General features: G+C 46.1%; 2 protein-coding genes across 2 annotated transcripts; one reads left to right on the top strand and one right to left on the bottom strand.

Moving 5' to 3' along the window:
* The first annotated feature begins 4,337 nt into the window (after positions 1-4,337).
* Kdsr (3-ketodihydrosphingosine reductase) lies at positions 4,338-6,503 on the top strand. The gene is made up of 4 exons (XM_071787340.1): positions 4,338-4,882; positions 5,030-5,459; positions 5,541-5,782; positions 5,857-6,503. Exons 1-4 carry the CDS (start codon positions 4,733-4,735, stop codon positions 6,040-6,042), a joined length of 1,008 nt encoding a protein of 335 aa, XP_071643441.1. The 5' UTR covers positions 4,338-4,732; the 3' UTR covers positions 6,043-6,503.
* On the bottom strand, positions 6,492-22,394 carry LOC139818584 (neurotrimin). The gene is made up of 5 exons (XM_071787341.1): positions 21,593-22,394; positions 16,135-16,286; positions 14,074-14,281; positions 13,688-13,984; positions 6,492-13,382 (listed from the first exon to the last, which is right to left on the bottom strand). The coding sequence occupies exons 1-5, from the start codon at positions 21,660-21,662 to the stop codon at positions 13,198-13,200; spliced, it is 912 nt and encodes a 303-aa protein (XP_071643442.1). The 5' UTR covers positions 21,663-22,394; the 3' UTR covers positions 6,492-13,197.
* Positions 22,395-27,027: the final 4,633 nt, after the last annotated feature.

Raw genomic sequence — 27,027 nt, 5'->3', positions numbered from 1 at the left:
GTAATCGATATCACTTGATTAGTGTCTTGTTTATTTAATCTATAGTTCCGTTGCGTTATACAAAGACACGCTATGGTCCGAGAAATTAATTTTTTGCTACGGTCTAACGAATTGGTGTTACCGTAACGACATTTCGCGATGTCGTTTCGCTGATCCGAGTCGATATTCTTGCCTCGATCGCAATGTAGCGAGTTACACGAATAATCCGTCGAATTTTGGTCCATTCGAAGGATCGGCGCGGTGCGTAAGCGTATCCTTCGTATCTTCCGCTTTAACCTGGCTGCCAGGAGCGAGTCCCAGGACGAGGTGAACGATCGACAGGGTGGTGGTACGTGACCTTTTGCGCGAAGGATAACGGCAGGGACGGGGTGGGGGACGTGGCGGTTTGCACTATGGTAACACGGGGGTGAATGCACGTACTCCAGGGGGCTTATCCTGCAACTTTTCGACGCATGCGTTTCGTATTCCAGAAATTTTCGCAATGCGTGACGTCACTGGTGTCGCGCCGGACTTGCGTGCTCTCTCTCTCTCTCTCTCTCTCTCTCTCTCTCTGATTTTGTATAATTGTTTTAATATAGCACAATATTACAGCAATGTAATATTATATTGTTACGTAGTTTGTGTAGTATATTTAGTATAGTATAATATTAGATAATTATGTTACGTAGACTGACGTAGAGGGTTATGAGAATACATTTGATTTTTGTATAATACTGTTTACGCATGACTTGAATTGATATGTACCTTATTATTTAATTTCTGCGTTTGAGAGAATTTATCCCAAAAAGTGGAGATATAAATAGCGCTCTCTCTCTCTCTCTCTCTCTGATTGTCCTCGATAAAAAGTATATTTCGTAGGTTATCGATGAAATTTTTGATATGCATTAAAATAGAAATTGCGCTCCGCTCATCGTTGTTATGATCGTCGAGCCGTGTGAATCTTGCAGCCGGCTATTATATACGTTAACCATAATAGATTATGAACTGAAATCGTTGAGGTCACGTTGCGGTTTCAGTAGCGTAATGAATTCTGACTGCATTGATGACTGGCGCTTATGGATGCATGCGGTTACGCATGCACGCATAAATATACGTGTATTACGCGTAGAATTGCTTCGTTTTTCGTAAAGCGGTTTTCTCGTTGATTTAACAGAAATATGATGATTGAAAAACTTAATCTTTCACGATCAAATGACATTTTTCCAATTTCCCATTCATATAGATCTTGGTAAGATGCTGTTTTACTGCCATTAGGTCGATACCGGTGAACGCGAAGAAACGAGAAGAGGTACCAAGGGTGACGAGGGGCAGTTTCGTGGTGGAGCCGGTGGAGGTCTTCCCTTGGTGCCTATTCGTATGCAACCAGAATAGCACCGGGCGTGTAGGATCGATGCGTGCAATATGTATCGGATTCTCGCCCCGTGTTTTCCCGCTCTTCCTGCATTTTTATACTTCGCATAAGTATCACGAGAGAAAAATAAAGTTTCGCCGAGAGGAAAATAAAAATCTTCGATAATTTCCTCGACGAGTCGTTTCACCCGAGCGGTTTCCGAGGGAATTTAGCCTGCGAGCGTGTCGAGAAACGGCCGATAACGCAGTCGGTCGCGATATCAGTACAATATATCCGCGGCGGTAAACTCGGCAGAATCTAGTCTCGAGTTTACGCGCGGTTTTTATTTCATCGCGATGAAATACGCGAGTAGTGATAAAAAACCGCTCTCTGCTCGCTACCGTCGACGAAGTATTTTACTTACCTATTAACGAGCGAGAAAAATAGAATCCTTGGTGCCAAATGGTCGATCGATGAAAACGAAAGAGTAGAAAAATATAAAATATCGTGCGAGAAAATTCATGTGTTGCAAAATTGCATGAAATTTTTAACTGATTAATTGTTGACCGCCGATCATGTGTATGAGACGGATACCGATGACACATTTACCGACGATCTAGCATGACTTAAAAAATTCACTGCGCGCTAAAATGTCCTCTCAGCAATATCGCGGTCAGAGTAAGAAATAGTATTTCGAAATAAAAGAGATGACAACGCGACAAAAATATTACTGAAGAAGACCAATTTTGGATAATTTAATTTCACTTTAACTGGGTTAACTTTACTTCACCAAATTATTGTTTTATTATCGATAATATTTGTCTACGATAAAAGCTGTGTAAATTGAATAAATATAATTGAATAGTATACTGTAAAGCAAAAAGCAAAGAAATTTAATCAAGAAAATAATCGATAAATTATGTATATATATATATATATATATATATATATATATATATATATATATATATTACTGGTAAATATCTATTGTGTTATAGAACAGAATAGTAATATTAAAATAAAAACATATACAAGCAACTTATGTTAGTTAATGTATATTTTAGTTAATATATAGAATGTAGGGGAGACCAGAGACAAAAGTAACGTGGGATGAATGTAACAAACGCGATTATTAAAAAAAACCAGTCATCAGTCAATCATTCCCGTACGAATCTGTCCGCTGCTATATAACGTCTTTTTAATGCCTTTTCATCTCAGTAGCGCTCGAAACTCAGTGATGAAAGGTTGTGCGTTTATTGCGTCCATAAAAACAGGGTCAAAGTAAGTCCATACTCTTATTTTATTAGTTTCTTACTTTTTTTAGTTTATATTAATATCGATCTCAAAATCTCAGAAATTTATGACGTTTGAAATTTTTACTATTTTCAGGTATGAGTAATTAATTAATTTTAATTTAGAAATATTTTATATTATAAAGGAGAAATTCCTTGCTATGTTAAACATTTTCGTTAATTTTACATTTATATAATTTATGTTTAAAATATGTAATTTGAAATGTTCAGAAGTATTGTATTATAATTATTTGAAAAAAGTGTCTTTGTCTTAAAGCAATTATCAAGTTGAAATACAACGTTTTGTTACATTGATTATGTTTGTTTTTATTTTATTTTACCATGTTACGATCAACTTTGAGCCCTGTTATAACCGACCCTAGGGGTGCAATCGTAACAAATTTCATAAAAAATTTTTTTTACTTAATTATAACATGTGGTTAGATTTTACCCATCCTATAATGCATGTAAGCAAAGAATATGTTTGCCTTACAAAAAAGAAAAAGTTGATGTGCAAATAAGCAAATGGAAAATATCGATTCGAATAAGCAATATTTTACGTTTGTCCCTAGTCTCCTGCTCTATTTTAGATCATTATAAGAATTATGTTGCAGAGAAAGATCTAATATTTAAAAAATACACAATATTTTCCTATTCCTGTTTTATTTTTCACAGTTTTTGTCGGAGCTGTGTTCAAGATCCAGGGTTGGGTGTTTATGCGTAAAATATAATAATTTACATCTACATGTATACAACGTAAACTACGTTTAACGTGTCGTGTAAACAATGAGTAATTCATGGATCATCGAACATTTATATTTTCAGAAATATCGGAAATTTATATTTTTTTGTTTGCAATTTTACTTTCAGTTACTATTATTTAGTTTGACACAATTTTTAGCATGCGTCGAAAAATTAACAGATCAAAAATCACGTAAATATTCTATAGTATATTTTTATATGTTGTACTGCACAGTTGATTAAGAAATAAATCATAACTGAAATGCAAAACTATTTTTATTTTTTTTAGAACTGTTTGTGAAAATATAGTTCAAAAAACTTAATTAATCAATCACTAATTTATAAATAATTTACATTTTGCTTATATTGTTTACCACGAGAAAGGTTTGCGTAAACATGAACGTCGTAAACAATGATCTATGCAGATGTAAATAATCTATGTAGATGTAATCTTGAAATTTACATAGCTCCGACCAGGGTACAACGCTGGTCGCAGCTGTATAAAAAAAATCCATACATTTTTAATGACGAAACAGTGACTGGGTAAATTAAAACACTTATATATTGCTCACTTACTTTCGATGCAGGCCACATGGTCAAGAGTGATGTCAGTATTCTCTAATTATATCTCCGAGCCTCTCATTAATTAAATACAGTCAGAAAAAATTACCCAGTGTTGATGTTCACTCGATCCTCGATCCGCCATGATAACGATAACTTTTTATATGCCTGAAAAGCGGGTCTCCAAATTAAAGAGCACTGATTTGACGATCGCAGATTACGCGGGGATTGTACTCAACGTAGGTAATGTAGGATGTGAGAAAAGGGTATAGAAGAGCTCCTCTCGGTTGATATCGCGTCGCTCAGAAGCTAAAACGTGTGCATGTATGTACCTTGCGAGGACTTCTCGCGTTTTCATCGTAGTTCCGATAAACGCGACAATGCACGTGCCCACGTGCCACGTGCCACGTGGTCGTCGTGGTCGTTATAGTGATCTTGCCCGGATATTGGCCCTTGCTCTCGCCGGGTGAATTGATCCGAGCAGTTTCCAGAGTTTTCTAGTTTCCTGGGTCCAACGCACCCACGAATTGATCAGAGTTCCCAACACCGCGGACATACACACACAATACGTACATATACACATACACATTTTCGAGTTTGAAGAGTAATTGGGTCGCATCAGTTCCTGTACTGTCCTGTACCTCACGAAAGTCACGAAGGTTCGGGGCAGTGTCACGTCACGCTCTACAGGGAAGTGGAGCCATATAAACCCCAAGAAGAAGAAGAGGAAGAAGAAGGGTGATATTTGGCTTGTGCGGTATTAGCATTTATTCTGTCGGTGATTGCCGAAAAGAACGGATAAGTCATCATGTCGGACCCTGACATTATTATACCAACTGTGATAATGAAAGTTGGTAGTTGGCTTATGCAGGCGACTGTCGTGTTAGTCGTCTTGGCTCTGATATATGAGTATTTGTTCGGGAGAAAAATAAAAGACATCAGGAACAAACATGTTGTCGTGAGTGTCGTCCAAAGTTCGAGGAAAAAAAAAACAAAAACATTAAATATAATGACGTAAATTACAAGACGATGTGATAAGAGCCGTCCCGATGATCATATCTTTTTTAACTTATTTTGTAATATAAATGTAAATATTGTTTTGTAGGTGACCGGCGGCTCCAGCGGCATTGGGAAATGTATGGCGATTATCGCCGCAAAGAAGGGAGCAAATGTGACGATAATCGCGAGGAATGAACAGAATTTGGAGAAAGCCAAGGAGGAAATATTGCAAGCATGCGAGAACAGAAATACACAAAGGGTGGAGTGTCTATCTTTAAATATTGGTATGGATTATTCGACTGTTGAGAAAGCGCTGACCGATCTAGAGAAGGTTATGGGACCAATTTACATGCTTGTAAATTGCGCTGGTCTCGCAATCGCTGGCAAGATAGAAGACACCACCCCAGAGAATCTCGATGAGATGGTACGCACAAATTTTCTAGGTACATATTACTGCATTAAGGCAGTGACGCCAAGAATGAAAGATTCTAAGGAAGGAGTGATTGTACTTATGTCGTCTCAAGCTGGTCTCCTAGGTATTTGCGTAATAAATTTATTTGTACCACTGACACATCAATTATGACTTGGTCTTTATATAAAAAGAGAATGCATTGCAGGTATCTTCGGATACACCGCTTATAGTGCTACAAAATTTGCACTCCGTGGGTTGGCGGAGAGCTTGGAGATGGAACTTCAACCATACAATATCTCTGTTACTCTGTCTTTACCGCCGGACACAGATACACCTGGTTTTGCGGTCGAAGAGTTGTCAAAGCCGATGGAGACAAAAGTCATATCGCAGACGGTGAAACTGGTCCAGCCCGAGGTTGTTGCTGAGAAAACTTTCAAGGACGCGTTGGTAAGTGCATGAAAACTAATAAATTTAAAATTGTTTCTCTTTGACTTCCTGTGTTAAACGATAACGTGCTTCAGGCAAGACATTTCTTCTCTACCGTTGGTTGGGAAGGTTTCATAATGGTGACATTGTGCGCGGGAATGTCGCAAGTCACCTCATTGTGCGAGTTGATCGCGCAAGCTTGGCTAATGGGAGTGTTGAGGCTCATCGGCGTGTTCTACCGCTCCTTCTTCGAGAGAGCCATCAAAAAATGTAACAACTGAACGAATTCCGAGGCCCCGGAAAAAGTCAAGTGAGAAACAAAGTTTTCTTACAATATTCTGTGGTCCACGACTAAAAGATTAACTAAGATATTCCATTCTAAGTTAAGGCATTCACTTAATATGTATATTTTTGGTAAATTTTCTCGCTCTATACGTTCGTGCTTGTATTATCGCAAGACAATTTATTTGCATCTACATGAATCTCGTTTTGATTTTTTTTTTTTTAAGCAAAATCTATTATTTCATAATAAATGCCAAGTACATTAATATATAATGATGCATATGTGACTGATGTAATGATGTTAGGATATGTACGTGTATGCAATACAGTGATAAATATATAATAAATTGTGTGAAATATAATGACATGTAATGATATGTAATGATATGATATGCAATGCAATGATACGTAATGCGGTATACAAAGGAGCGAAAGAAATAAAAGACTGTTCTTAACGGTTTGGCTTAGTTTTATTAGGTATTCCGTAAGTTCATAGTATAATGTTTTTTTTTTTTCTTTTATTAAGCTTTTATGGTTCTTACACACATAGAACGGGACTGCTCTTCGTCCCGTTTCTCGCCACAATAAGTTAAAAACGGAAAAACGCTGAAACTGGTATGTAAAGAGTACTCCCGAGACGGTGGACGGGGCTCCTCCGTTCTACGTCGATCGCGTTCCCGCGCGTCTGTCCCGCCGCTGGCGAAAGATCCGAGCTCGTGCTCTCGACGCGGACAACGAGTAAATTTCTTTTCACGTTCGTCTAAAGTCCAGTAAGTAGTATATCGCGCAGCCGCGATCGGGCGCCGAAAGGACGTGTCGCGCGTCCAGCTTCCGAAAAACGAGACTAAACTTATGCGTAGAAACGGCGGTCAACGAAGATTTGTCTCCCGAAACTGCGAGTCCGGTAATGATGGGTTTAACATTGATTTATTATCTCGATCTTTCGCTCGCTTTCTCTCCCTCTCTCTCTCTCACTCACACCCTCTCGCTCTTTCGCTCGTGCACTTCACGCGCATATATTTTAAACTCTCGCTCCGCTTATCCTCATCCCCACATTCGCTCTAACATCCTTCGCTTTCCTCGGCATCATCTCGTAGATTCGTTAAAAGTCCATTCTCCTCTCGTTTAAAGCGCTCAAGGTGTACAGACGCGAATCCATGAGACGAGGCTTGCCTCGAGGAATATTTCCAGTGTGTTTTGCTGTTTATTTTTCTTTTAACTTACGCTTACTTTTTTTCTCTTTTTTTTTAAATCGATCGTCCGCTTATCCGCGCGCTCGACAAATTTCGCCTTCCTTCTCTCCTCGGTTTCCCGACTAGTCTTCCCGATAGTCCGCCCTTCACGGCGACGGGCAGCCGTAAATCACCTTCGTCGAACGTTCGAATCGGCAGACGTGTTAGTGATTAATTAGACCCCTTACTATAGTGTGATCTGTCGCGTGCCGTAACGTAGGATCTCGCTTTCAACATTAATAGGACGTTGTCGAACTCACTCAGTCGCTCTCTCGTAAATGGACTCATCGAGACTCCTGATTTACCGATGTCGATCGCACGCGCGTTTTCGTGTCCGACAATGCGATATAAATAAATTACTCGGTTTTGCGTATCGCTAAGGGGGATCGAACGTAAATGATCTCGTTTACTCGATAATATAATTCGCGATAATTCGTCGAGCCACTCGAGTCGTACGTTCGGGAGCGTCAATGCTCGCGTGCAACAGTCGCGTGATTGCACGGTGCATTTCTTTCTCGCGAATGTCATCAGTGATCCGCGCGGTTAACGAGGTACCTGCCGTCCCGAGGGCGCCGATCGACGACAAATGGGTTTCTCCGATTCGCCCTTCTAACCCTCCACAGCCGGACGGGGGGAAAAAATGCCCGCACGGGCGAGAAAGCGAACCATTTGTTTCCGTTCGCAGTCTCGAACTCGTGCGTGCGTATCATCGAAATAGGAACCCAGACAGCGCTGTGTCCAAAATTGGGACGTAAGATGTCTAAAGATATCTTTAAAACGTTTCGATTCCGGACATGCGTGCTGTCTGGGAAATTTATTATACATTCGCGGGAGGCGGTTCGCCCTCTAATAGGATCCAAAAGCAGTGGAGGGTTAAAATTACAACAGTCCTGTACATCCTCCGCGCGCGGTATTTCGTAATCTTCGACGTTTAGTTTCTCGTCTGAAAAGTTTCACGATAACACTTCGTTTGCCGCTCGTCTCGAAAAATTCTTTTCCGGTGACTTGTTCTCAATCTTTCTCTCCCCCTATCTCTCTCTCTCTCTCTTTCTCGGAGCTGCGTAATCGATTTCCGAGATGTTCTCCCGCCTTCACAAAGAATTTTTCGGGACCGTTCGATGGCGCGGCAACAGACGGATAGATCACGTCGGAATTGAAATCCCCGCGACTCGATAGAGAGATCTATGTATTTCTGGGTCACCGCGTCTCACTTCGTCTTTCATCTCTCCGGCGACGACGACGGCGGCGGCGGCGTCGTGTCGCTCCGTATCTCTCACATATAGCCTACTATCTCGGAAAGAACACATCTAACTTGTGTCATCTACGCGTAAGAGCACATCGACGTACTGTCAGGACGGTCACAAGCATCACTCTCTCGAAACAGAGAAGTGTTCTTCATTATCTTCAAGTCGTTACCCACGACTCTCGGGAATCGGCTGAGCGCGGATCGGATCGCGATCGTTCATTATATTAATCAGGGAGATTTTTTCGAGACTTCTCCCGGACCGCGATTAGTAATCGTATCATTTTCGCGCTCTACTTCGCGAGCTTGCCTTACGAAACGCGGAGCGGTGGCACGCGAGGGGTTGATTTATTCGAACGCGTGGAAGAACGCGGGGGGAGAAGCGCGTATACGATCGCGCTGACGAGCACCCATTTTAATGCTGCGACCGAGAAACTTGCGAGAGGGTATTTTCGGGCAAGTTTTACTCGCTCCGTTCCCCCGCGACGTGTTTCGACCAAGAAACAAAGACATTGAATAAGGAGGGTAAGTACGCGTCGGCAACGTCGAACGGAAACGGAAACGCAAGTGTATGCGACACTTAAGGGCTACTGGATAGATTTTGGTACAAAAATTTTAATGCTGTTCTACGTTAGAATTAGATCGTAAGACGACGTTTCTCGACTGGGTTTTTTTTTTTCGCCGTCCCGCCGTCTCTCATGCTATCTTCTCTTTAAATTACTTTCCCCTTTCTCGCGGTGAAGCAAAAGGGCAACGGGGACGAGGGCGGTGTTCCTTCTTCCACCTCGCGAGGGGGAGGCCCGCATTAAAGAAGAGAGAAGAAAGAGGGTGGTGAAGCTTAATCGCGACCGCGGCCTCACACAGACCGTTTCCGGCCTTTGTCGCGTCGGTCGTTGCCTTTAGGAGGCTCCGCGAGGCCTCGCGAGGCGCGGGAAGAAGGAAAGGCGGAAACGATATAAAGAAGATAGCTACGTCCCCGATCGACCTTTTTGTCTTTATCTTAAAATGTGTCATTCGACCAACGTCTTGGTTACACGTCAGTCCAACGAACTTCTCGCGGTATACGCGTGGGTGTGCGCGTGTTGTATGTGTTGTGTACGTCTGTATGTACGTATGCGTGTGTGGCTTATTTTTTTTTCTCTCTCTCTCGCTTTCTCATTCTTTCGTCCTTCGTTCTCTCTCTCTCTCTCTCTCTCTCTCTCTCTCTCTCTCTCTCTCTCTCTCTCTCGCTCTCTCGCGCAGAACAGGCTCACACGGTTTAAAGCACCAACCGTACCGCTCGCACTCGCGCGGTCGCGCAAAACATGCACGCACACAGCCGCTCGCGCATTCGTCCCGCCTGGCTATTATATCCGACGATATATTTGCATTTATATCCGTTAGTTCGCTTAATCGCTAGGCGTTAATTAGTGTTACATCTAGTCGCGTGTGTGGCCGGCCCGTGCTATCCACGAGCGCGCTCGTCACGGGGAAACGTGCGCGCGCTCTCCGCTTCTTCCCTCCTCCCCTAAAAAAAAAAACTCGGACGCACCCCGGCGCGCCAACGGGAAAAGCGCGCGCGCGCGCGCCGATACCCTGGCGCGTGTTCTCCGGTCCTCCTCGGTGGTCTTACGCGCCGATCTCCGACGATAAGTCCGCCGCGATCCGGAAGTGACCGCGGCTGAATGCGACGGACGCGTTAAGGATCTCTCCTTCGATTGTATCACGGACGACGGCCGTGTCCTCCCCCTCCCCCTCTCCTCCCCAACCCGCCCCCTCGCGATAAATGTTCGTCGAAACGAAAATTCGTCAGACGATATTTCGATTTCTGGGAACATCGTATACGTATGCGCGGCGTCTCCCTTATCGTTAAGAAATGTGCCACATCCTCTTGCCTCCCGATACCGTGCATGATTCCCGAGCCGGTTAGCACGGGCGGCCAGACTCATTTCCAATGCGCGTTTTACGATCCGAAAAATTACACAGTAACGTTATTTAGTTAATTTTTTTTTCTTGTTTCTTTAGCGTAACACGTACGGCATATCATTAATTAACGTTACGTTATTTATACGCTATGTTACGTTATTTACAATCACATGAATCGTAGATATTCTAACGAATCGTTCGTCTCCTGCCGCTGTCCTCGTGTTCTATGGTGTATTTTTTTCCTCTCTCTCTCTTTCTCTCTGTTTCTCTCTCTTTTCCCTTCTTCCTATTCGTATCTCTCTTCAAGACATTCCCTCAAGAATTCTCTCAACGAGAACGTACAACGTTCTCTAGTCGCTTTATATGCGCCTCTCGTTCGTACGAGCTGAAACTTGTTCAATATTCAACACCCATGTGCAACGTATTTGCGCGCGTACACATATACATATATATATTTCTGTTCGTTTGTATATATATATTTATATATATATAATATATAATATTATAAAAAACAGTATTTCCTCCCCATCCCTCTAGTATTTGCGAGAAGAAAGCAAATTCGCGGGGGGCGCACGGGTGCCCACCGGAAAGCCGTACGTTCATCCGCTAAATTATACAACCGATCATGCTCAGAGGCGGCACGCCGCGGGCCAAAACCGTCAAAAACATGGAAATATGCGTTATCAAAAAGTATTATACGTCGAAAGTACTTTGCCTATGTTGTTACGATGAGACGTTTGACGACTCGTAAGAAAAAGAAATCTATCGAAGGAGGACATCTGAATGGGATTTAGAATACGTGTAAAATTTGGCGTGTGTTACACTACGTATATATACGTACGTTTGTAAATTTTATACAAAACAAATGTCTTTTTTTCCCTTTAACGTCGTCCAACGTGAATAAACAGTCCAAATAGAAATAGTTCGTGACATTTCGGACAACTTTTCAAGGAAGGAATGAAATATGACTTTATCGGCAGTATTTAATCCCTCGAGCAAAACGAGTGTACAAAATTTTTTCTACATTCCTAAAAGGTTCTTCGATTTTCTATAAAAAACCGCGATATTTCCGAGATCGCGAGACGACGCGTACGGGAGCGGACAGTGGAAGATATTATAAGTTCGGTCTTTACGGCCCGCGTCGCGGTGAGTCAGCCTGTGCATGCGCGGACGTATGGATACATTTTGATCGACGTGTGTATACTCAATGCGTTTCAATTACCAAAATTTTTATCGCGGATCGTCTCGAGACACCTGTCGCCAACAAAGCAGCGGTCAAGTATTTTTAGAGGCAGTGATAATTTCCACATCGCGATATCCTGTTTCATCTTACTCGCGCAATCGATGAGCTTCCCGGATAAAAATTGTCTGTAAATTTAATGACGTTCTCCGACTATAGTCGTATCAAATTTGCCTTGGCGCTGGGAATATCAGAATATCGTGACTGAGAGTTTGATATGGGCAAAATGTCGCTTGATATGAATTTTTTTTCCTCGGATCGAATAATACTATCGCCGTGTGTTATTAATAATAATAATAACATTTTTATTTCTCAATAGGGTCGCTTCGATTCTTTCCCCGTCGTTTCTTTCCCCTTCTCGTCAAGTTTGGTTCTCGTACGATCTTGGAACAGACACGCTGATTGACGAACTGAAGAGAGATTCTAATTGCTTCTGGCGCGTATCGACAAATCGTCTGAGAGACGATGGCCGAGATCACTCGGTCTCAGGACGATCCTAGATCACGCGGTAGACGTCAAGTATAGACACGCTTTGTTTGTAATCGGTCGCTATCGAATATAATTAATTACATCGCCTTTCGAAAAATTCATCGAACAAGTTTCAATTCTATTCGAGCGGCGCGGACGAAGTTTTTCTGCTTTTTCCCCAGTCTCGTGACGGTTCTTTTTCACTCTTGCTCTTTCTCTCTCCTCTTTCTCCCACCATCGTTTCTCGTCTTTCTACATTTCTCGTCACGTTATCGCTTTCTTGTTCCTGTAACGAGTGCTACGAAATCACCCAACGCCCTCGCGATAGGATCTCGCGATCGCGATTGTTTTTCGGGCGCTTTCTTTTTTGAAATTTCGTAACTTTTTACCTCGTCGGGCTAAACAGACGGGAAATGCGTGAAACATTTATGCAAATGTTAAATATAAATGTGGAATACGTCTTTAGAAAAGCAAACTCAAAAATATCTGTTACAATAAGAAGTCAACAGTAAGAATGACACGTTATTTTATTTAGATAAAATTTTTAATGAACGTAAAAGTCAATAAATAATCTTAATAAATAAAATTGTCAGTTTATCCCGAATTCGCAACTGAAAGTTTTCAAGACGTTCACGGACTACCCGTTGTTCAAGCTCGACCTAATTTATATTTCCGATAACGTCAAAAATTTCGTAGCTTCTCCAGCACGTATAACTCTCTCGCAGCAATTTAACAAGAATTCATATAATAAAACTAATTCCTAATTTCTAACGGCCGGATCACTGTCTCGATAATCGAGATGAACCTCTAACTCTTACTTCACGCATACGGAGAAAAAACATACTACCTCCAGGATCATTATTCTTCTTCTCCGATCTTTCTCTCTCTCTCTTTCTCTCTATCGTATTACCCTCTATCTTCCTAATCCTCTCATCCTCGCCCTTTTTGTCCTTGATCTCTGAAAATCGGTCCGCAACGTCGAGGATCTCTTCTCTCGAGGTAGTCGGGGTCTCGTAGCAGGAGATAATCGATTATACGCGTATACCATCCTTGCGGGGTTGCCTGATTATCGTTCCGTCGCAAAGTAAGATGGATTTTTCGAGTAGAGAACCATAAGGATCAAAAGAAGGAGGACGAACAGACGGCTGCCGTGACTCGAGTACAGTGTCACCACTCCTGCCAGCCACCATAGAGTAGGACAGCCGCCCGGCGCTGAACTGATGCCTCTCTGTATCGCCGCGGGGTGTTCCCCTAGAAAATCATCGGATATATATATATTTGCATGTAATAAAATAGCAAGATTATATATGCTGCAACGAAAAAAAAAAAAACAAAAAAAACCTATAACCTTGTGTTCATTTCGTGTTATTTTCACGATACGAGTTATCAAGTGCTTTTTGTAAAAGTCCGCGTGAAAAAAAGTGCGATCCCGCAAACAGTGAATCACATGTAAACGAAAGTTTATGCTCGGGGAAAGAGAAAAGTTTGAAACTTGTTTTTCCCCATTTTAATTTTTCCAAACTTTTTCCGCCAAAGTGATAAAATGTTCCACTCACCGTTTAGCACATGCAGCTGCACGCTCGCGCTATCCAAGTTACTCGGGCTGCAAGTATAGTTACCCGAGTCCTCCCGTCTCGCGTTGTGAATCACGAGGCTGCTCACCGTGTCCTGCTCGATCCTCTTCGTCTGAATGTCGATCTTGCCCAGCTGATAATTTAGAACGCGATCGCCCTCGTGGTACCAGAAGACGTAGAACGGGCCCTCGAGGGACTGCTTTATCACGCATCGTATTGCGACTGTACTTCCGGTCTTCACATACATGTCACGGTCCCCCAAGATCTCGATCTTTGGCACTGTAACACGGTCGGACGTTACGGTATTGTCGCCCGGTCGTTTGAGAACGGATAATCGGCTTAATGTAATCGCCTTCCGCGACCCTCACCGACGATGTTGAGCTTGATGATGTGACTCTTCTTCGGGTCGGTCGAGATTTGGCACTCGTACTCGCCTTCGTCGCGCGCCTGGACGTATTTCACCTGCAGCGTCCACGTGTCCGCCTCCCCGAAAATCGCCTGGAACCTCTCGTCCGGAATGAACATCGTTCTATCCACCGAAAGGATATGCGAGTCTCTTCTTCTGATCCAGGAGACCTTCGGATTAATCAAAATGAATTGTTTTTGTTCGCCTTGAACGCCTTAAATTCTTTTCACGCGTGAGATCTTTTTGTAGTCTCTTATATAGACGGTCGTCGGTTTTGCATTTTATTAATTTGCATAGAGATTCGTCGCTCACTTCCTCTCTATTCTTATCATGAAACGACCAACGTTTTTAACGAATTTTTTTCTCAATATATCTGAGAGACTCATTCCTCGCCATTCACCGTTCATTTTAGTCGCATTAGCTTGATGTCGAAATCACCGGGATTACCGCGGGCCCATCATTCGCAACTAAATGGACATCGAAAGGGACGAAATTGGGGTGCGTAAAAAAGATTTCGTCGAGTATAAGAAACAGGAGTGAGATATACACCGACCAAAAAAAAACCCAGAAAAAATATAAGAAAGGGTACATTCGGTTCGTTCCGATTCCGAACGATCAATCTTCCCGTTCCCCTCGCCGCGCAGTTAATTTATCGTTCATCGACCGGACGGCTCGCGCGCGCCCAACGGAAATCTAGATGGTGCCGCGAACCACGGTCGGTCGTCCGTGCTGCGTCGAAAGAAGGCGAGGTACGAATACATTTAATTCGCCGGCCGATAAGGATCGAGGCGGCGACCGCGGTCCCCTCAAGTACGCGCCGGGATTATACGCGCGGGTCGCGTGTTACCGGATACTTAGTCCTCGACCGCGTGCCAACGACGACAGGCGTATACCCCGTATGCAGCCGAGGGTACGACGAGAGTACGCCTGCGTACACGTCGGTGAAGTTCCTTAACGAGAGACACACGCGTGCCGACGGTAATTTTATTACACGCCGGACGACGACCGACGTTCCGCGAAACCGCCCCCTTCTCTCGCTGCCCACCGGTTTCAGATTATACCGATTTCACGAACGGGGTAAAACGCGAAATCATTAGCGGGCGTTTTATTAGCGTGGTAAATTGATTCGATGAAAAGGGAACGCCGATCGTTGGCGAACGAGTTAACAGCTCGTGACACGTGGGTGGGTTATCTGTCGCGGACAGCTATCCGACACGGAGGAAATAGGATGGGTTTCGCGATAAATGGTTGAAATATATTAGTTACGACGTTTTATTGTCCGTGGACCTTTGATAGAAGTAATCGCGGGTTGTCCAAGGTCGGGCGATTTTTCCGGGACGTTAGCGAAAAGAATGATTGATAACGGAAATAACTGCCCACTTCGCTTTGACGTGCCGATTGTAATCCGATAATTTTTTGTACCGTTGTTTACCGTTAATAATTAAATAGGGACAATCGAACGTTTGCGTGTAAATAAGTTTAGCTTGTTCACACGTGGACAACGGAATAGTATTCGGGAGAGATTCGGGAACGACGAGACAGTAAGTCTCACCGGACTCACGCCCGGCTTATGACAATTTCTCCTTGTTTTTTTAGCGTTATATCAAATGGAGTCCCATTGTCATACCACTGTCAGGCAAAAGTTTGGCCATTACGCGTTATCCGACAAATAAGCTTGTTAATAAATCAAGCTGTCAAATACACGTAACGCGTAAAGGCAAACATGTTTCTATCAAAGATGCGGGAGACGATATGACAAGGACAAATTAGGTCTCAAATCGACGTGCGATGACAGTTATATTGATATATGTATGAAATTACGATACCCTTATACGTAAGACTCGAGGATGAATAGAAAACATGTAGGGTATAAAAATTGCTGTGAGCGTTTCTCGTACCGTAAGAGATTAATTTTTTTTTGCTTATATTCGCTCGTTCTCCGAGAGGAGAACTTCTTTCCTCTTCTTGACGCTCACAGACCTTTTTATACCGGAGAGTTCAATTGCATGGATAGATAACTTACTGATTTGTTACCAAGCTGCCGCACTTTGCACGGTAGGTAAGCATGAGTGCCCAACTGCGCCGTGATATTCGTTGGAGTGTTCGAGTCGAAGTAAGGCCCCGTGTAAATCCCGTCGAATCTCTTCACCAGCGAATGAGATCTCGTACTTACCCCTGAAAGAACGTGCGTTCAGAAAAGTGTCTCGCGTGTATAAAGCGGTGCAGGTTCCGTGCGATCCCGTGATCGGAGACGAAAGAGGAAAACGGCGCAATGCGGAGAATACGGAGACAGGGGATGCATATTTCTTTCGCTACATCGCGAATGCGTGAAATGCGCGAATTATCGCCGCGGCGATGCGTTCTTAAGACGTCCGTGTAACACGCTTATACCGGTCGCCGCATCGCCGCCGGCACGTTATGCGGCGAATTAACATGGAGGTAGCGACGTTAGCCGTCGCAATGGAATAATAAGGAGAGCCAGCCAGGGCGACCTCGAGAAGGGACTTACCTATTTCGCATTCGTATTCCGTATCCGCCCGGTCGCGCGCGCGACGCTATTCGGAATAAATCCTATCGCGGAGGAGACCCCGCTGAGGAGCTGTGCCCGGGGGAAATGGATACTAATCCCGGGGATTCCGATCCGGGAAATCTAAAGGCAGATCAGCATTCAACGGGAAAGAGGGAGAAAGATGGAGAGCAACGTGGGCGTTATTCTAACGACCTTGACGATATCACATCATCCGATCTCGTTTTCGATCGGTAGCGCACGAAATCCCCCACGGTTGCTCGTCCGGATTTGCGCGGCCGTTGCGGTGACCATAATTTGAGAAATGGTCGTCGGGGCTAAGTGTGAAAAATGAAATCCTCAATTAGGACGAGGGAATATTTTATGTGTAGAGGAGTTAGGCTGACGCGGTAAGCATTTAAGATGCTAAATTAATAAATTGCTTCTATAAAGGTCCGCGATGTCTTCTCCGCTACAACTCATTGTTAGAGTATATTTTCTAGCAGTTACCTTATCTCGCTTTCGTCTTTTACTTCGATCTGTTAATTAAATGTGGCTGATTACTTTACTAATTAGCGGAGAGCGCCCGAGTTACGTAAGAAGTGAGCATATGTCGTCGTGCTATCAAGATTTCCCGAAACTTTGACAAACGACAAAGCTGGCGATAATTACGCTTAATTAAGATCAACAGCACGATAATCGCGCGACGCGATAAGGAGTAAATATGAAATCGCCTGTACAAGACGTAAGCCTCGCTCCACACGGCTCAGCTTATCGCGCATCGATTGTTCTACTTATGCGCAAGAAAATCACAGCCGCTGCAACGGTAATAATTATTGTTTCAGTCAAGCTAAGTGCGGGGTAATGAATCATAAATTAATCTCGACGGCTAATCGATGAGCTAAAGTAAACAATGGTGGTAAGAATTTTCATCGATCTCCCTTCCGTTGGATTTCAAGCGAAAATAAAAACTTCCATTTACTTTACGAGCGAAAATCAAACGAGAGATTGCGAATCAAGTTCTAAAATTAAATCTTTTCGTCAGATTTATCGATTTTTGGGGGGGGGAGGGGGAGGAGGGTTTATCGCGATGATCCGTGTAATGCCAAAGAGCGATTGGTGATTTTGATCATCATTCGCGGTTGGCCACGATAAAATCGCCTTCCTCTATCCCCAGATTCGAAATCACATCGTCCCAGAAACGTCGTAACTCCGTGATTCCCCGCAGCCGACAAATCCATCCGGCCGACACGTTTCCGCGCGAACCGAGAAGAGCTAGATTGGCAATCAGCGCGCGCGGCTACGAGTGGTGTATTGTCAAATGTGCCGGAGATACGAATTCGTGTCTGGGGGCTGCGCTACCGGTCCTCCTCCACCCGCACAGTCGATCCTCTTGATCTTGAGGGACGGCAAAATCTGCGCAGCTGCGCGCACGCGCCCCTGTCGGTCGCCGTGAGGTTGTGCGGGTTGTGCCCCTCGCCATCGAGTCGGGATCATTTGCCTACCGCGAGAAAAGGGGGCACAAATAGGCCGCTCGGTAGATGCCATGCCTACGCCGCCCCAAACCTATTTTTCATGTCGACGTGCGGCGAGTTGCGCAAAGGTCGCGCGCGATCGTGTTCCTCAGGGGTGCGTAATACAATCGCATTTATCTCGAGATTAAATCAGGGCAAAGGAGCGCTCGGGCGCAAAGGGGAGAATGACGCCGTTTTATCGCGGCGAGATGTATGCACGTCAACATGAAGCATGTAATTTCGCAATATAACGCACCAAGGCAGGCTCATTGATGAATAACCGTAAGAGTTTATGTTTATCGCGCGGGGACGTCGGACACAAATACGACGACGAGCGGGGGACAAGTGGCGGCTGCATTATTCATGCCGACGTTTTGTAAGTCGGTTTGCGCCGTCCTCGTAGCTCCCGAGGGGTACGCGGAAATCACGTTCGTCCCGGAGATTTCGATAAAAGCTACAAAGCTGGCCGACGACGCGATATTCTCACGTTGTGTATTATTTAAAGGGAGCGTTGAAGAGGAAATAGACCGTTCGCCATTCCGAGGGCATAAATCGTTACAAGCGGGACGAAGCGGAATCGCTTCGATCATCGTTTCCATCGAAGCACTCTGAATAAGAAGAATGTTTGAGTAAAAAAGAAATATGGGAGAGAGCGGCGTCTTCGAAGAGAGATTCTTCTGCCAAGGTATGAAAACTATTATAAAAATCCGAGGAAGTATTGCTTTATAAATCTATTCCGCTTCACGCAGCAATAAGTTACGATAAAGTGTCTCCCCGCTAACGTAATCGAGCGTGATGGGACGTGATCGCGGGCGCGGCGGAGGGAGTAGGAAGAAGTAAATTTCTCGGAAACAGAAGGCGGATCTAAAATCGTATATTTCCCGAGAGACAATGCCGCCCGATGTGCTCGGAGGAGACTCGGCGGAGCTGCTGCGTCCGGCAGGGCTGCTGTTTCCTTTCCCACTTTGTCAGAACAACACGTACGCATGCCCGTGCAGTTTTACGACGTCATCGTGTGCTAAACTGCCACATAAATCCCAGTTTTTCAGCATCTGAAGGATTATTTCCCGCCGGCGTGATATGATTTTATAATAATCCTCACACGACGGGCTTACGCCGAAATAGACTCACTCGCTCCGATTCTTTTTCCCTACGACAAGATCCATTTAAAGTCATGAAAAGACATGAAATATTTACAGTAATCTTTTTCTGTCCGCCTTTAATTTATCGCAGTGAAATATCGATAAAGTGTTTTTAAAAATTGAATGGAACACGTCAGCTCGTCTTTAAGAGACTTTTTCTTTTTAAGAGACGCAATTTCCTGAACGCTTCCACGCACGGCGACGTCTGCGAGGCCCGTTGAAGTCGCGCCACGTTCCGCAAATTCATTTTATGCGCTCAGAAATCTCCATAAGCGTCACGAGCGTGATTTCGCGTAAGGAGTCGCGCGTAGCGTCTCGAGACTCTCGAGTCAGTAGTTACGCCCCGAGTTGCGCCAGCCGCTTTGATATAGTCGCGTCGAACTTCTCCGTTTCCGGGGAGGAACGAACGGATCGGGCCGCGGTTAATCACCGCGGCGAAGTATAATCAGTGGTTAGGTTGTGCAGCAGCTTCCCCCCTCCTCCCCCACGCCTCACGCGTGTCTGCGAGTACTATACGGATCGAAAGTGCATAATGTATTGGCGAGAGTGATGTCGGGATAAACCCGCCATTACCGGGGTCTGAAACTGCGAACTTCTCGTAGTGGCTCTCGTAGTCGAGAGAGAGCAGTTAGCGTACTTTCCAAGTGATTTACCGCTAGCGGGAGAGAAACTATACGCGCGCGGAGGAGGCGAGCGAAACTACACCGATCTTTAGGCAAGATCCCAAGTTAAGTGATTATTCGACGAACGGACGCGCCAACTGATTGCATCGACCGACAGTCGCAGTCGGCGGTGCTTTCCGCGCGGCTACGAACGCGAACGAGTTCGATCGGTGATAATCCGATTTTATCGGCGCTTCGGATTTTCCGCTCGCGCATCGCTGCCTCCGGAATTGATCACGCCACGCCGAAGAGACGCGGGCTCGCGAGCGGGATCGTTCTTTATGCGACCCGAAACGCGTCAGATATTTCTTTGCGAGTTGATCGCGTCACCGCGGTTAATCGCTGATACGCTTAGCGGAATCGTATATTCGAGTCGTCTATTCAATCGAGAAACGGGAAATCGCTTTCAGAAGGTAATCCTACAGTTGGCCTCTCGTTTCTTTCCATCTCGGGACGAAAGCTCTCGTGCTCCGCTGGAAAGAAAAGCTTATCTCTTCATGGTTCATAATAGACTGAATTCTACAATCAGAAGCGAGTTACATTCGAGGAACGAGGAACGGTTTCTTTTTTCTAGGAATTGATGTTTCTTGCGAGCTATTCAAGAAAGTTTTCCCCTTCCGAAAGATTGAATCAAACTCATGTTTAAAGAAGAGATGCAAAAATCGCCCAGTTTCTCCCGACGAGATGTCTCGACGGTAGTCAGGCTATCTCGCAAATAGCACGTACTCGTAGAATGCATGACTGCACCCTCCGGAACGACGTCGTGACGCTCCTGTTTCACGAGCGGGCTTTAAAGCACGACCGCATCGCGGTGATGCAGCCGCGCGAGATGAAATCGATAGACACGTCCCTGAACGACGCCACAGCGGAGGAAAGGGGGACGCGTTCGTCTCCCTTCTCGTCTTCGTCCCGTGATGACGGAATCATCGAGACGACACGCTGCCGATCCCGCAGGGACGCAGGGCGGTGAAGAGAGGCGGACAAAGAGGAGGACGTCGAGAGCGAGGATGTGAAGGCGAGAAAGAGAGGCAGAAAGGGGGACAGAGAAAAAGAGAGAGAGAGAGAGAGTGAGACAAATAGAGACAGAGCGAGAGAGAGCATGGAGGGAGGCACAATGCTGCGGCGCGACAAACAAGGGTGGCGCTAGATACGGTCCTGGACCGGGACCGGAGGTTGCGTCCCCCCCTCGGCCGTCTCCGTCCTTTTTAGTCCTTATCTATTCTCGCGTATCCTCGATCCTCCCCCTCCCGTACGATCTCTACACTCGGTATCCGCCGGTATTCGCGACAGCGGGAGAAACGCGCACGAGTGCGCGGTACGTACGTTCGTAAGTGCATGCGGGGTGCGAGGGAGACGTATGCAACGTACTGCTACACCCCAAAATCTGATCGATCCATCCGCGGCACGAGTCCGACGGAGCCTCGCCTCCCCCGCACAACCCGTGCGATGTCGACGGCTCGATCACCATCCGCCTGTCTATGTGTGTCGCGTGAATGGACAACCGCTATTTATACAGCGTCTCCCCCTAACAGCGTCTTTCTCTCGAAGCCCCCCCTGATCTGACATCTCGACGCCGCCATCTGTTTCACGGATCCGCGCCGCGGTTAGAAACGTAAGCTGTATGACAAGCTGGGCGATCTTCCCGAATGAAGCTTACCGGTAATGCCTAGTAGGATCCAGCACACGAGGCACAGGACGTAGTAGTTGACGTAGGAGGACCTCCTCATGGTGATCACGACGACAACAACAACGGCGACGACGACGACGACGGCGTAACTGTCCCCGACGACGGGTCCACTGACATCTCATGGAACACCACGATGCACCTCTTTCTCTCTCGGCGCTCCTCCACTTTAATAATCCTTCGTCGTCGTCCCGTTCATCCTCCAGCAGCAGCCGGTGCTACCAGGACTCGCGCATACTCCCGCGTTACCCGTCGTTGCAACCCTCTCGTTGCAACCCCCCCGTTGCGCTCTTATGCATCCACCGATTTTTTCCTTGCTCTCTCTCTCTCTTTTCTTTTCTCTCCTAACACTGTGACATCACATTATCTCGCAGTCGGAGTACTCGCGAACGCAAGCGGCGCGGCGGAACGAGGCCGAGTTACGGTCTTAATTTGTGGGCGGTCTCGCGCGCGGAGAGTTGACCGTACACCTCCGCGTGCACTCGACCCCAATTGGAAAAGAGGTACCGATTAAATTCTTCTTTATTGCTCCCGAAGAAGACGCCAAGTGTCGCGCGCACCAAGGTCACGAAGCGGTCTGCCTGCGTTCAATCGGGCCAACCCTCCTCCCCCACCTCCCTTTCTTTTCAACCCCCGCGGTTGTGCCTCCTCGTTTGTACGGTTATACTCGGTGTGTGGATCGGTCGGTCGTACTGTGAAACACACGACCGGGTTTCCCGCACTCGGCTCGTCCGCGGTTCGTCGTCCCGGGCGAAGCTCTGAAACCGCCGGGCCTCCGGTGGCACTGCCCGCGCCCGCCCGGGGATTCCGCGCAGGCGTGCTCTCTCTCCTCTACTCCGGCGGCGATCAGTCAGCCTCCTCCTTCCTCGAGGCCTTCTGCCTTTTCCGCCGCGCGCGCCTTCCGTCCCCGCGCTATACGGCCTTGCGCGCTCCGCTCCGCTCCGCTTCGCGTCGCGCCGCGTCGCACCGTGCAGCTCTGTCGTTCCGAATTTTTCTTCGCATTCCTCGTCTCCTTTCGCATTTCTCGTCCGACCTCTCTCTCTCTCTCTCTCTCTCTTTCTCTCTCTCTATCTCTCTCTTTCTCTCTCCTACTGTCGCTTCTGCGTGTCCTATGCGGCGACAAGACTCCGCAATTGCTACTCGTCCCGCAAGCACGGACAAATTTCACGCTTCTTACACGACATCGTCATTTCCCATGCCTTCCCGCCGGGGGTTGAATGGCACGCGACCTCGGACTCGCGTTCTGTCTCCTGCCAGCCGTCCAAAGAAACTTTGAACGGTCGCGTTTTATATTCGTGACCGCGTGTCAGGCGGCGCATCGGAGCGTTTCCCAACCCGTCACGATCATCACACGCTCGTTAATAATCGTTAAAGATCTTCGATGCCACGTAATTGCCTTCGTCGCCTTAATTTCCATGCTTTATTTTCTCCCTTCTGAATTTTCCTTAATATACTTCGGACAATTTCAAATATTAGAGTCGTCTTATTTCACTCTCTCCTGTAACGCGCAGATTTCAATCGCGGCACGACTTCGTCTAAATAAATTCTTCGAGTCCTTTTCGGATTTTTGGTTTCCTTAATTTCTCGCAAGCGTATATACAACATTTAACCCTTACCCGCGCTCGAGTCTCCTTCTCACGTTTATATGCGACTGAAAAGTCTCTCAGGTTGAAACAGCTTTCCCGCAAAGCACGAAAGAGTAATGAGAAAGGGATCTCTTTACTGAACGAGATACAAATTATGTTTGCGCATTCTCGAGGATATAATTACATTTGCAGAAAATTAAATTTTTCAAAAGCATTCTGTACTTATAATTGGATATGTAAGTTAAATAATACGTTGAACAATGTTTCACGAGTATCGTAACTCAGGTATACCTATGCAATATGCAACGTTGAAATTGAGGTAGACCGCCTGGAACGAAATGGCGGAAATGTATTTGGTGCCCCTCTCTCGTCCCACCATGGGGATCCAGCACGCTTCATCGTGGACAAATGTTAAGCCGCTTACGGTATGAATCTTATCCCCGGAGACTGATGTGGCAGTGGGCTCGGTTATTTAATAGGGAAAAAGAAAAAATGCCGCCGTCGCTTTTGTTCGTGCTCTCCTTCAACACAACGGACCGTTCCGTTATCAGTACCGTTCTCTCGCTCTTCGAGACGTTTAGACAATACGACGTGTCCCTGATCTTGTTCTACTTTAATTCAGCTGACAAAGTTTAATAGTACTGAAAACTACTCACTGCTATTTTATTCTTTATGTCGCGATTGGCATTACATATTCATGCTGCAACCGATATTTTTTTATACATTTCGCTTACGTTATCAACAAACGATTGTTCTCGTTAACAGACAGATAAATAAATAAATAAATACTCGGTTCGCCGGACTCTGCGGATTTTTATTTCGATTCGCGTCCATCGTTTACGACAAAGAGGTTTTCCGCCCGCGACGTTATCTATAGACGAATATCGCTACCAACTTTCATGGCTCGCTGAAATTAACCGCCGTCGTCTTTGGAAGTAAGTTTTCGTATCACGCCGAGTTTACGGGACACCGACGTAATTTGCATGAACGACGTGTATTTGGTAAATTATATAACTTTTCTCCCCGATGATCGACTGATCTCATTCGTGTCCTCGTCCTTACTTCGGGACTTTCTTATCTCCTCGTCTACTTTACTTACGTACATTTAGAAAATTAACGTTATTTCATTTTTCTGTCTTCACCTGGGACAGACGTTGTTTTATGAAAAGAGATAAATGTACAAGAATTATCTCATCGACGTAGACAAAACAAAATTATTTATGTCAATATAGAAAGAAAAGTATATAATCTTTCTATTGTCATTAAAGCAGCAAGCCGCAGTACGTGAAATAAATGATAGTAGCTTTTTTCGTCGAGGTCAAAATCCCGCCGCCGCGGGATTACGAAACCCCGGTTGCCGAGAGGCAGACGAAAGGTGATTGGCTGTCCGTTCATCTTTTATGGCCCTTCACTTCATCTTCAGGCAACGCGAAGGGTCGTGTCACCGATGGAAAGTCCTACGCTTTTCACGGCGCATCGACCCTGGCTGGGGTTCAACGTTAACGTCGATCGGCTTTGGGACTGTGCATCTCTCGACCGTTGGGTTATGCCGATAAACCTTACACGCGACAAACCGTCGCAGAATCGACAAAAAGCGCGGCAGCTCATTCTCTCTCTCTCTCGCGCGCGCGCGAGTCGATTATTCATTTTTTATCGGTACATCCGTTCCTATCCTCTTTTTCTCTATCTTCTCTCACGCTGACATCCCGGGCTTTTGTGCCGCTTTTGCCGCGCTGAAACTTTCAGACGGCCCGACGCGGCGTGCTAAACTCGTCCCTCTTGCGAGAGAACTAACGGCGTGACGTTATGGGCAAGGCGAGGAGACCCGAGGGAGCCGTTAATAAAACGTCATTTACTCTTAAACGATTTTCCGGCTTTCCCGGCAGCGCTCCCGCCGCGCCGTCGAGTCGTGTAGGAGATAGGCCATGTGCCACGGATTCAAATTCCCGGTACTCGAAAGTTAGCGGGGAGGAAATATCCCAGTTTCGCTGCGTCCCGTAGCTATCTCCCTCCCCGCACTTGTCTGGGCTATATACTTTCGTTCGCACGCCGTATAACACACGGAGCAAGGATTCTTAAGTGTATGTGTGTACGAGGGGGTGAGGGGGGTGGGGTTTCAGTTGTGCAGCGCAAGTACAAGGGGAGAAAAAAGTTTTATAAAATATGTGAGCGTAAGCGTCACACGCAGCGGCAGGTGCATCGGAGTGCATACTGTCGTCCGTTCTATCCGCGCGCGTCGGGGGGGGAGGGGGCGGCGGAGACTCCTAGCCCCCCTCTTTCATTCTCGCGCTGCGACGGTGAGGTTGAATTTCTTTCCGCGCGGGGTTCACCACCCGACGTAGGGGCGAAGTTTATCTTTTATCGGGATAATCTTCCGTACGAGAGGCGCGCGCGCGACTGTCGGCGTATTGGCGGACGTGGATTGATAACAGCGTCGATACCGCGGTAGAAACTTTTCTCGTCGCCTCTTTCGTTCCTCTCTTTCTCCGTGCGACCGCGAACGCCGTCTCGCGCGACAAAAACATTATTGACAAGCGGCGTCGCGACGGATGAAAATAAGTACATCGCGAGACTGGAAGTATCGCGTTGCGTTCGGGGCGGCGCGCGCACATCATCACGCGAGATTTTCTAAATTGCGAGAGGAATCATTATAACGGCCGTTTCGCGGTATAAAACCGGTCATCAGGGAGGGTATTGCCTCGCTGCTATGCACTTAAAACGTATTCGGCGCATCGGGGTAAACGGCTTTAATAATAATGAGAGGGTGTTCTGTAAATAAATATTTCCTCGTATCCTCATTAACGCCGCCACGTGTCCGTAGAATTTTCCCGTCGACAGGGATTTTTATCCGACGCGGGGTCGGATAATTGCGGGCGTTACGAGGCGCACGTGATTCCGGGATAATTGGATAACGCGTGGCGAAACGCAAAACTTTTGATGCACTTTGCAGCGTTTCCGTCCCCGCTCTCGCCCTGTCGACCTCCTTCTACCCCTCCCTCCCCGCTCCTTTCTTCTTCTTCTATCTATTTGCGCGGAAAGTTAATTTTTAGAAACCGGTAGAATACATAGAAACACGTGAAACACGTAGAATAAATACATTTTTCCCGTTTTAACGACGGTTCGTGCAGGCACGCCATATCGGTGTCGTTTGTCATGCACGAAGCACGAGCAACGACATTATCGCGTTCGCGATTAATACCCCTGACAAATCGAGGCGCAAAAAGAGAAAGAAAGCGGCGGAAGAGCGGAGCGCGGACTCTCGCGGAGAAAGACAGAGGGGCGGAAGAGAGGCAGATGAGGACAGAGCTGTGTGTGTCCTGTCCCCGTTTCACGAGAAATTATCGACGCGCGCGACCCACGCCTTGAAATTACGCTGCGTTTGTAGAACGGGCGGTGCACTATGATGCACTTCTTCCGCAATTTTACGCCCGAAGCGGGACCAAGTTTGCGCGGAATAAAATTCTATGTATGGGATAGAGCGTACGGCAAAATCGAACGTCCGCTGTACTTTCGCGGAATCCGATGATATAACGCGGGTAAAACCGGCTGATGCTCCTCAACGAGCTCCGGGCAAGATGTCGTCGCGTTTGTAACTACTATTCTTCTCTCCGGTGGGCGAGTCATTGTCGCGGCGCTGGCTTTGGAGACAGCGCGGGTACGCTCCATTTGACTCCGGAGCGCTATCCGGTTTTACCCTACTTTCCCCTATTATCCTCAAACACGCCGCATCCATTTTCCGCAATTTTCCCCCGAAAACGCGCGTGTCGCCGTGCCGGCTAAATTGTGCTGTATAGTGACGGAAACCGGGTTACTGTTACGCGG

The sequence above is a fragment of the Temnothorax longispinosus genome, chromosome 9, assembly GCF_030848805.1.
Source record: "Temnothorax longispinosus isolate EJ_2023e chromosome 9, Tlon_JGU_v1, whole genome shotgun sequence".
In the NCBI taxonomy this organism is placed as follows: domain Eukaryota; kingdom Metazoa; phylum Arthropoda; class Insecta; order Hymenoptera; family Formicidae; genus Temnothorax; species Temnothorax longispinosus.
This window is presented reverse-complemented; position numbering and strand designations above follow the sequence as displayed.

Coding starts and splice junctions, on each gene's coding strand:
- Kdsr (XM_071787340.1), top strand. CDS start 4,733: ATGTCGGACCCTGACATTATTATACCAACTGTGATAATGAAAGTTGGT. Junction 4,883..5,029: donor TCAGGAACAAACATGTTGTC/GTGAGTGTCGTC, acceptor ATTGTTTTGTAG/GTGACCGGCGGCTCCAGCGG. Junction 5,783..5,856: donor AAACTTTCAAGGACGCGTTG/GTAAGTGCATGA, acceptor AACGTGCTTCAG/GCAAGACATTTCTTCTCTAC.
- LOC139818584 (XM_071787341.1), bottom strand. CDS start 21,662: ATGAGGAGGTCCTCCTACGTCAACTACTACGTCCTGTGCCTCGTGTGC. Junction 13,985..14,073: donor CATCAAGCTCAACATCGTCG/GTGAGGGTCGCG, acceptor ACCGTGTTACAG/TGCCAAAGATCGAGATCTTG. Junction 13,383..13,687: donor GCAGCTGCATGTGCTAAACG/GTGAGTGGAACA, acceptor ATGATTTTCTAG/GGGAACACCCCGCGGCGATA.